Source organism: Bidens hawaiensis, unplaced genomic scaffold (assembly GCF_021521415.1).
Source record: "Bidens hawaiensis isolate Kalapana, Puna unplaced genomic scaffold, B.hawaiensis_p1.1 tig00034312_1, whole genome shotgun sequence".
NCBI classification, from domain to species: domain Eukaryota; kingdom Viridiplantae; phylum Streptophyta; class Magnoliopsida; order Asterales; family Asteraceae; genus Bidens; species Bidens hawaiensis.
In genome coordinates, this window is record NW_027495941.1 from 86,401 (window position 1) to 98,096 (window position 11,696).

At 37.8% G+C, this 11,696-nt stretch overlaps 1 protein-coding gene and 1 pseudogene across 1 annotated transcript; both read left to right on the top strand.

Moving 5' to 3' along the window:
* Positions 1-2,918: 2,918 nt before the first annotated feature.
* Positions 2,919-4,378, top strand: LOC143586106 (serine/threonine-protein kinase 52-like). The gene is made up of 2 exons (XM_077067724.1): positions 2,919-3,553; positions 3,972-4,378. The coding sequence occupies exons 1-2, from the start codon at positions 3,175-3,177 to the stop codon at positions 4,142-4,144; spliced, it is 552 nt and encodes a 183-aa protein (XP_076923839.1). The 5' UTR covers positions 2,919-3,174; the 3' UTR covers positions 4,145-4,378.
* On the top strand, positions 4,161-5,567 carry LOC143586105 (serine/threonine-protein kinase 54 pseudogene; annotated as a pseudogene).
* The last annotated feature ends 6,129 nt before the right edge of the window (positions 5,568-11,696 follow it).

The window sequence follows — 11,696 nt, forward strand, 5'->3', positions numbered from 1 at the left end:
CACTCCGCATCGTTCCATCTTTCTACGGTAGCTACTCCCGTGAAGATCTGAAAGTGATATTCGGGATCTTCTGTTCCATCATAGGTCTTAACATTAGTTGGCATCTTAATTTTTGTTTGGAATACAAAATTTTCTATCTGTTTGAAGAAGCATGACAAGGTTGATAGTTTGTAAGGTTGGTAAGGTTCCAAGTGTGTCAAGTCGCTTGTTTTAGTAGCGATGATACTTGGAGCTTGGGTTACCACAAGATGACTTATAGCTGGGAAGCCTTGGGAAGCTTGACATTGTAAGCTTTCTGTCTATGGCTGACCATATTGGGACATAATCAAGGCAGCCATCTGAGGGTATGTCATACTAGGCAGCATGAGGCCTGGCTGCAGGTTAGCTTGAGGCATGGAGTATGTAGTTTCTACCATAGGTGCTGTTATCATGCTTCTAGCCAGAGGTAATGACATTAAAGCTTCTACCAGGGAGGTACTTGTTGAGGGAGTACCACAACGAGTGAGCTTTGAAAAAGCTGTTCCATGGTGAATTTTCTCGTTCCATTAGGGGTTATGGGTGAAGCTGTGAGACTTACCATTTCCCGAGGAGAGCTTGTGTTCTCGTATTCTCCTATCTACGAGCTGCTAGGTCCCTAAGTGTTTCTTCTCGACAGAGAAGGAATGCTCGTGTTTAATGGACGAGACATAGGGAAGAGTGTAACCTCAGGTTCCTCATTGTAATCTAACCTTATCCTCACCCCTTTAGCTCGCTCTTCCTAAGCATAATTGTTCATCGAAGGAAGTTCTGTTTAACACCCTCCGGTGTCATATCTATTCTTTCCACCGAAAGGAGAAAATCACTCATTGTGAAGAATGTTCCACTTCTAGACAAGGGTGGTGTTTGAAACTCAAAGGATTGTGATGACATGACCAAAAGCCTGTTCATTTCCGACGAACTACAACCAACATTTTCCTCCGGCGAGGTGTCATTTTCCGAACGATCATCGTTCGTAGGAATTCTTTGATTAGGATGACTCTTTCCGACCATAAGAGGATAATACTTGAGAACAATGGAGCTAAGACTACCAGAATTGTTGTTGTAGGTAGCGCTAGCCCCACGGTGGGTGTCACTTGTTGCTACAACGAATATAGCGAACAATGATAGTATGGTGGTTCCAGAGTGTGATCCTATCGAAGCTTACTGTTCCTGCAAAGAATCAAAGAAAAGCAAGAACGATTAGTCTCACCGCAGGAAGGGGTCTCTTGCGTGAGAATAAGTAATCTGGTCTTTAGGTTGATAAGTATGAAGAGAGAGTATAGAGAGAATAGAGTGAATGAGAATGAGAATACATTTGGTAGAGTGTTCTATTTATAGGTAGTCGGAAGCTTCTCTAGGGGAAGCTGAAGCTTCTTAAGTAGAAAAAGTTAGCTCTTCTTTTAGCTCATGCAGACTGGGTGCATGCCATTTCCATGTAACCTGCACTCAGATTTTATTTTGTATCGTAGTTGCTTTTACTTTATGACAGACCCAGCTTTTGATCAGTTGTGACTTTTTCTGACAATACTGTAGCATGAGTTTCTTAGTCAACTTAGGAATCTTGCTGAGCAAGTGTCAGGCATCCCCATATGGCAGCTTATGTCTGCTGCTCTTTTATTCCTAAGCTTCCATTAATTGTGAGATGCTTCTTTATTGTTAAGCTTATGGGTGGGTAAGGATACGCACGTCATCAATATCACAAATGCGGAATCTATGTGGTATCGTCCTATTGAACTATAAAACCATGAATCGTGATGAATCAAGTAAATATAAATCAAAGCTTCATTCAATCTCAAAGTGCTTATAAAGAGAAACGTGACAATATCTGGTGCAAGAGTTACAAAATGAAATAAGAAAAAACTATTTATACATTGTTAGCCTATAGTTTTCGCAAACTGAAGTGTTCTCGCATTCCTTACTCGCTTACAGATCTTCTTATAACAGTTTTCGCATAGCAGTCTTCAACTCTTATGTTTTTTCATATGAAGTAGTTTTCGCTTTTTCCATATCAACTCCAAAATATGTGTTTGATTCCCAAGCAATATTTATAGACATTACACTATCTAGTTTTGTAAAATTGATGGTTGAAACAAAGAAGCACATTACATTTAAATATCTCTACCGGTTGCAATAGCAAGTGCTGAGAGACGCGTTTCGGTAATGCGGCATGTGAAGTTCAATTTGTGTAATCAGATTAATGAGAATTCAAGAGATAGTTGTATTTGGTATATTGAAAAGAATGGTTTTGTATTGTTTTCATACATGATGTAATTACTAGGTTTAAAAAATAAAACAAAAATCCGTGAAGAGCATATGTAGAGATATTGTATTTCTATTATGCATTTCTTATTACGATTGATATACTTTTGTTATGTTTTTGAAATTTAAGTTGGTTTTATCTTTTTTTATTACTAGACCCAGCCAAACCAGACCAGAACTATAATATACATGTTAACGATCGATGGACTTGTTTCTTCCCATCACTAACAGATCAATGTTTTATTTAACAAAATACAAGTAACTAATATCAAAAAAGGAAGTCTGTTTCCATCCTACATATTTGGACTGCCCTATGTTTATTTATCTTGTTGGATAAATGAGGGACATGCAAAAAATGTGGTAAGAAAGAGTAAAAATTGATCTATAAGAGAATTAGAGCCACTTATTCCACAAGTCTAATTAATAGGTAAAAGATTAGAGCCACTTAATCTCCTTTCCCAATAATTTCGCAAAATAAGTGGCTCCTATAAACAAACGTTTATCTTTAGTGTTTATCTTCTCATTCGGAATAAATCATCATGTGACTCATCTCTTTCTTTCTTTCTTTCATTATTTTAGGGTATAGTCAACCTTTATTTCTCCCTTTCATCTTTCTCTCCTACAATTTGTTAGAGCAATCAATTTGGTGTGTATGTCCTCCTTTTACCATTCATCTTGTAACAATATTTACTTTAAAAAATGAAACATGCTTGATCAATCTTTTTTGTCAAAAGCAAAATCATAACCAGATGATGAAAATATAGGCTCTATCTACATAATGTGGTATCCATATATGTTCCTTATGATGCATATGATTAGGACTTTTGAAATATAATGCATGAAAAGAAAATGTAACCTTTTTTTTGTTTTTAGTTTTGTACCCTTTTGTGTTTGTGAATGGGTGATCACCATATATCTGTTTATTTCCAGATAATGGATTCAAGAAATGAGGAAACCGAAGAAAAGCCTAAGCCGGAGGTTTCTGAATCAAACTTGAAAAGCATGGGAAGCATTAGAGAGAATTATATGTTGCGGGACAACAACATGTCAGCGAGCACCAAAGACATGTTGTTTAGAGCGGATCAAATTGATCTCAAAAGCTTGGATGTGCATCTAGAGAAACATTTGAGTCGCGCTTGGTCGAGAAATGTAGAGTCTAATGGACCGAAGGAACCATGGGAGATTGATTTGGCTAAGTTGGAACTCAAGAATCTTATTGCTAGAGGAACATATGGTACCGTTTATCGTGGCACTTATGATAACCAAGATGTTGCTGGTAATTTTCATTTTTCAAGACCTCTTATGCATTCATTCCTCGTACATTTAGAAACAATTTATCTATATAAAGGCTTTAAGTTCCAGACATCTAACGTAGAGCGGAATCAAATTAAAAGATAAAACAATCTAGAGTCTTTTTTATAAGATTCCTTTCGTGGTACGTTGAGCGAAAACTAAAAAGGCTAAAATTGCCCACCAAAATCGTGAATTACTCGAATCAAGGGTTCGTTTATTTATTTTGTTAAAAAGGGGAATTAAAACAAAGTTGCAAAAATTGGGGGAATTCAAGTACAAGCTCACATGATCCGGTTCGAATATTTTGTTGTTTTACCAAATTAATATCAAATATGGGATAGAACAGAACTAAACTATCTGATGATCTAAATTAAAAATCCTGGTTATTTCTTGATTTACAGTGAAACTATTGGATTGGGGTGAGGATGATATGGCAACTACTACAGAACTGGCTTCTTTAAGAGCATCATTTCGGCAAGAAGTTGCCGTTTGGTACAAGTTAGACCATCCAAATGTTACTAGCGTACGCCAACGCGCATGCCTGTTTAACACATACTTTCTTTTGATGTTGTAAATAATCCTAAAATGAAATGCAGTTTGTGGGTGCTTCTATGGGGACATCGAATCTCAAGATTCCTGAGAGAACCCAAAGTGATGGTTCGATGGATAAACTTCCATCTAAGGCTTGTTGTGTCGTTGTCGAGTTTCTCACGGGTGGCACGCTAAAAGGGTTATTGTACAAGAATAGGAGGAGGAAGCCCCCTTATAAAGTTGTTATTCAACTTGCTATGGATCTAGCTAGAGGGTGAGTTTCTCTTGTATGATATGGACTTTTGTATTATCTTACTCTAAACGTGTCATTTCCGGCTTGTTAATCTATAACTCCATGCGTCGATTTGGATAATGTTATATCTCTACAACAAATATTTGGGTTTTATGCAGATTGAGCTACCTCCATTCGAAGAAGATTGTGCATCGTGATGTTAAAGCCGAAAATATGTTGCTGGATGCTCATCGAAACCTAAAGATTGCTGACTTTGGTGTTGCTCGTGTTGAAGCTCAGAATCCTAGAGACATGACGGGTGAAACTGGAACACTAGGTTACATGGCTCCTGAGGTGATCTAGTGCTTTTATTTATAGAACTTATTTATAAACTATAATTCGTATCGCATAGAAAACCTAACATGTGTTTATCAGGTTCTTCAAGGAAAGCCATATAATAGAAAGTGTGATGTATACAGTTTTGGTGTATGCTTGTGGGAAACTTATTGCTGTGATCTTCCATACCCATTTCTCAGTTTTTCTGAAGTTTCCTCAGCAGTTGTTCGCCACGTGAGTACACATATACACTTACATTGACATTTTTTGGGCTCCTGGCCTGTTTAAGACACGATTTTAATGAAAAGTACAATATCCGTTGGTACATGAAACATACAACTCTGTTATAACAATAAGCTATAAAGTAGTTAAACGAGTTGTATTCATGTTTGACATTTGTATTAATCGTATCATTTGTAATGTATCTAAAACGATAAGATCTGTTCCTCGGCGAAAAGAAAACACTTTGTTTTAAAAAAGTGTGAATTTGAACAGAGAAAAACACTATTTTAGATGAATTTTTACACTGTTAAGAATTTTCAAGATTTCCAGACTTTTTAGAAGTAAAACATAAGTATTTCTTTTTGTAGGAAAACACAACTTTGCTGTTTTTTACTGTTTTCTAGAAGCATTGATTAGTTAAATATCAACCCAATTAACTTGATTGTAACTCATATTATATGATTGTCAGAATCTGAGGCCAGAAATACCAAGATGCTGCCCAAGTTCTTTAGCAAACATTATGAGAAAATGCTGGGATGCAAATCCAGACAAGCGGCCGGAAATGGATGAAGTTGTGAAGCTATTAGAGGCCATTGATACCAGCAAGGGTGGAGGCATGATACCCGAAGATCAACCGACTGGCTGTTTCTGCTTTGGCCAAATTCGAGGCCCGTGAATTGGCTACTTCTAATCCTCTCCAACAAAATTAGTATATGATTTCGTTAATTAATGAGTTTGTACGTGTTCTAATTGATTCAATGCAGTAGAACTCATCTGATTCTATATAACATGCAACAAAATGCTAGCATATATGCATGCATGCATGTTAATGTAATTTCTTAATTGTTTATGTAATGGGATGAATCTAATTGCATTTACAGTTTGGAAAGTTATTATATTAGTGTTGCAATGTGTTAAAACCATGCTGGTATGTAATATCTTAACTTTCAGGATTTACTTCTTATTTTTACTTTTGATGTGGTAAAAGCGGTTACAAACTCGGACCCAACCGATTCTAAACCAGTTCCTATTCGGTTCCAACCCAACCCACTGATTTGACTTTGGTTCCACACATTTTGCCTAGGAACTGGCTTGGAACCAGGTTACGAATAACAGGTTGTTGGAAAACCGGTTTTGAGGACGAGATTTAACCGTTATAATAACCCTATAACTTAGGTTGAAGGCAAAAATACCATAGAACACACACATACGAGGAGGTAGCAAGAGGAATGATGACCACACTTACCGGTGAAGAAATTGCTTTCAATGAAGAACGACACTACAGTTGAAGTTTCGACGAAGACTATTAAACGATTAAACACTAAACGACAACGAAGATTTAACATTAAAAAAATAAAAAAAAATTGATTTCTGTGTTTTATACAATACATTGCGATTTATGGTTTCGTGATTTCTAAAAGAATAATTAAAAGGTGAACTTCATTTTTTTTTACTGTACATTTTATATTAAAGAAAATAAAATAAAATCATGCAAACCGAAACCCAACCTGGTTCTGGTTATTCGTTGATAAAACCGATTCCAACTCACACCGGTTCCTATAATGAACCAGTTTTTAACCACCAATGAGAAGATTGACACAAACCCTAATAATCAAATCATGTGTCAGTTGAACCACATTTTAGGCCTCCCGGTCATTATACATTACAAACCTCGACCACAATAAAAAGTCAGAACACACTCATGCACCTTCAACAATTAGTAAATTATCATTCGGTCTCGAAGCTTTAGCACCCATACGTAAAAATATATGAGCTTAGGAATAATCATCCTGGTGGTGAGCATGATGCCTGCGATGAGCCCGTCTCTGTTTCCGGTTATTGTGTTTTCTAGGTGGTTTAGTAGTGACTGGGCGTTGAATTTCCTCCACACTTGACGGAAGTCCAAAAACGCAATCAAACGGATTTTCCATTGGAACAAACCCGTTTTTCATCAGTTTAGAAAGCAATAATGTTGAAAACTGTTCCAAAATTTTCTTACACATTTTGTCAAATTTCTTTTATTTATAACTAAGAGTAAAGTACGGTTTTACCAGTTAGGTCGGTTCAAAATGCGGGTCAGGTAAATAAACAAAAAGTAGCGACAAAATAACATTAAACCATTAAATATAACACCAAAAGTACAGTTAATTAAATATAATAGAAAATTAACACTTCAAAAATAGATAAACAAACAATAAGTTAAATAAAAGCCATACTAAATACCCAGGAAAAAAACTATATGGAGTTTAGCTCATAATGAGCATTATTATGAACATAAAAAGAGACGATGATAACAAAAACATGATTAAACTAGAACAATCTAACAAAATGTGAATGAGTCTCCCTTGTTAATGATGATGGATTATGGTGATGTTGATGATGATGGATGATGATGATAATCTCCAAGCCTTCAAACTCCTCACAAGATCTTCAATATGAGTGTAATGTGGGTGTTTTTATATAAGAAACCCGTTTAGATATCTTCTTCAAGCACGCCAAGTGATTGCAACTTAAACCTCTATTTATAGGCAGTCTGGAGGAAGGAGCACGGCCCCGTGCTCAATGAGGCACGGCCCCGTGTCCACGTGTCCCAGTTACATGTTGTCAGATCGTACATGATGACTCACCACGGGGGCGTGCTTCTGAGGCATGACCCCGTGCTTTTTATTGACATGTGCTTAAATTCATTTTGTCTTATCTGAAGGTGACCACGGCCCCGTGGTTGAGGAGGCACGGCCCCGTGCTTTTGTCTTCAGTGTTTATCTTTTCTTGTAGATTTTTGAATTTTCTTGTGATCAGAAGCATGGGGGCTTGTTTTCTTGGAGCATAGAGGCGTGTTACTTGTTTTTCTTGTGTTTTCTTCCGTTTTTCTTTGTCTTTTCGCTTGTTTTTTCGTTTCAGGCTTGGGTGTAAGGCCCCGTTCCCGGTGCCTCACATCTGGTCGTTGGATTTACTCATTCACGTAGTTTACAATCAGAGTTAATTAAAACTTTCGCAGAATATAAAAACTGTAACCGTTCATTACAAAACAGCTAAACTTTCTTTAAAACCATAACATGAAATATCATATTTAAAACATCATCTTCAGATGCCAGCCGTTCAATCCATGCCATGTGTCATCCTCATGCCCTCTCAATGAACATATGCACCTGCGTGCATACTAACAGTCAGCTACGCTGAGTGAGTTCTAGTTAATCAGGAAACATAAAATACGTTCTCATACATTTTTACACGTATCCGAAGACACGTAATAATACTGTAACTCTGTATAATTATCCATAAGAGGAACGTCACATAATATCAAATAAAGTAATATGTACTACTACTCGTACTGTATATGTTTTCCATGAAAGGAACAATCTATATATATTATCCAAAAAAGGAACACTCTATATATTATCCATAGAAGGGACACTCTATACATATATTATCCATAGAAGGAACACTCTATACATATATTAGCCATAGAAGGAACACTCTATATATATATATATATATATATATATTATCCATAGAAGGAACACCCTATATACTTTCCATAGAAGGAACACTATACTTTCCATAGAAGGAACACTATACTATCCATAGAAGGAACATGATACTATCCATAGAAGGAACAATATACTATACATAGAAGGAACATTATACTATCCATAGAAGGAACACCATACTATCCATAGAAGGAACATTATACCTTATCGATAGAAGGAGCTCAATATATTATCCATATAAGGAACACCGTATATAAGCTATTATGTAATATCCATGTAAGGAACTAATCTCTTCCCTTGGCAATACGTGCAATATCCTAAGATCTTTCACGCACCGACAAACATTATATGATAACTACCTCGTATAGCATCTATAGCATACACTCACCACTTAAGGTAAGTGTATTCACACTTCACATCGAGTATGCACACAGCCCCGAAAACATAACAAGAAAAATGGGGCTAGAAACTCACCTGATTGCAGTCACGTCTTCCGTTAGTGATTATTCCTTCTCTTTAGCTGAGCTTGGCTAACTGTACAATATTTGTTTGTTACTTAACTGTTTAATTATTTAAGTTGGTGTTCTAACTAGCCAACACACTTTTTAAGTTGGTCCTGCTTGTCTAACTCTTACATATGGGCCAATTAGTTGGATCAGGTGCACTATTCATTAAAACCTATGGGCCCAACTGACCAGGCCCACGGTCAACAGAGCACCAGGTGGCCGAGAACTCATGTATGGCCGAGATCACGTACTGGACCGAGAACACGAGCTGACCGAGAACTCTTAGTCACCGAGAACACGAGCTGACCGAGAGCTCTTGGTCACCGAGGACACGAGCTGATCGAGAACTCTCGTTGACCGAGAACCCAAGGTCTGATGCTTTCAGCTCGTTTTTCCTATCTTTCCATCGTTTCTTAGTCAGGTAATTGTTTAACAGTTCATAACACAACTTTTAACCACCTTTCTCCACTATTCTTATCTGTTAACGTTTCATTATCAAGATCTTGTCCGTTTTAGCATAAAGCTTGAACCTTTATTACTTTCGAAACCCGTTTTAGGTATAAAGCTTAAAGCTTTATCGATTTTAAACCCATTTTAGCTAGATCCTTAGCTAATGAATATATTAAGTCCACTTTTATCATCAAGTTTTCTACTTTATGAAACTTCTAGACCCGATCTACTCTAGGGTTAAGTTTCATAACAAACCGTTCATAAAAACGTAACATTTAATCATAAAGAACATACCTTTTGATGTTTCTAGGTTACGGATAGCTTGATACGTGATCTTGGACTTGTTATATTGCTTGTATGATCGAAGATCTAACGTTACTATGATCTTTTTTAGGGTTTGGATGTTGGCGGGCGGCAAAGGAGGTGTTGTTTGGCTTAAGTGTGTGTTTTTAAGGTGTAGAGAGACTAAGATGGATAATATGGATGGAAATGGAAAGGATTAGGGTTTAAGGGGTATTTATACTCCCTTAAGCCCATGGACTCAAAGTCCATCTTTCCTTTTTGGTTCATGATTAATTCCTTTAACTAGCCTACTTATCCTTTATTTTTATTATTATTTACCCACTAACTCAATTACTTCACCCGACGTAACTAATACATTAAATATTATTTTAGAATTTTCGGGATGTTACAAGTCTTCCCTCCTTAAAGAGGTTTCGTCCCCGAAACCTAGCTTATTCCTTGTATATGTAACACTTCTTATATTCACGCACTTCATAGAACCGTCTTTGCTTTCTGGGTTATTCTTCTTACTCCTGACTTGCAGTCATCGATTGATGTTCATGTGCTTTAGCTATTTAAGGTAGCTTGTTCATGAGGCCCTCGATGTACCAAGTCTCGTCTTGTCCTTCGTTGTTTCGTACTTTTTAACCATATTGTCTAACATGACATTTTATTCTAGCATAACAACCATTCATAACCAAAATCATTTCGTGTCTATTTCTTATCATAATTAATTTAGACAAATCCAGTATAAACTTTAAAACAATAAAACATACATAAAAACACATGTTAAGTCATTCATAATTCAAACATAGATTACAACTGATGGCTATTAACTAGCCTTCTTAAATGGTCGTTTCTAAGCAACCAGAAGAAACTGTTAATCCTCAAGCATTCCCCTCTGTCCTGCGCTCCTCCCTTGGCTTCCTGCAGTCCCTTGCCAAGTGTCCCTGCCCTCCACAGTTATGACACCTATGGTGATCCTTGCATTCCCAGGAGGAATGTCCTGCTTTTCCACACCTGTAGCAAACACCTAACCCCATTCGGCACTCCCCAGGTGCTTCCTTCCACATTTTTTACAAGAAGCGAACTTCTCCTGCCTTGCCTTCTTCTTAGGCGGGTTCTCTTCATCAGCTTCATTTGGTTTTAGGTCTGGGTTCCTTTTCTTTATTTCAACTTCCTCATCTTCCACTTCCACATCATCTGCTGCCAGATCATCATAAACCACTTGTGCTAAGTCAACTGCAGAGTCAAAGGTAGCAGGTTTGCTAGTCCTGACTAACGTGTGGACCTTCTGGGGTAGCCCCCTTACATAGCACTTGATCCGTTTAGCCTCAGTGCTCACCATGTCGGGCACCAGCCTAGACATACGGTTGAATTCAGTCGTGTACTCGTGGTGTGTCAACTTGCCCGCCTTCAGATTCAGAAATTTCATCTTGGCCCTCTCAACCTCGGCATCAACACAGAACTTTTTCATCACTAACTCCTTCAGGTCATCCCACCTCATTGCCTTAATCTCTCATTGAGTCTTCCTTTGTTCCATAGTTTCCCACCAGTACATAGCCTCATCTTCAAATGACTGGGTGGCGTAACCCACTGCTTGGTCGGGACGGCACTCGCTGATTCGGATAATCTTGTCTATTGTGGTTATCCATTGGAGAGTAGCGATTCATCATCTTTCCTACCATCTCCTTCCGCCCTTTCCGTAGTTCTTTCATGGCCTCCAGCAGACCCCTCCGGATTCATGTTCTTTACAGCAGCTGCTACAGCTTGAACAATTGCTGCTTGATTGCAGGATCCAGTTGAACCCCTTCATTGTTGTTCTGGTTTCCTCCAGCTGCGCTTCCTTCATCTTCGGTGTTAGAAGCTGTTTCCACCGAAGGTCGTTGGATGCGACGAGGCCTGCCACGACTCCCAGCGCGACCTCCAGCTCTCACAATGTCTCCAACTCCCACATTTCCTCCCGTTCCAACCATTGTATTCTAAAAGGGAAAACACAGACGTCATCACTCAAGGAATTATTTAGCACATGATTCGTAAAGTAAGTAGTTAATGACGTTGATCAACTGTAATTAA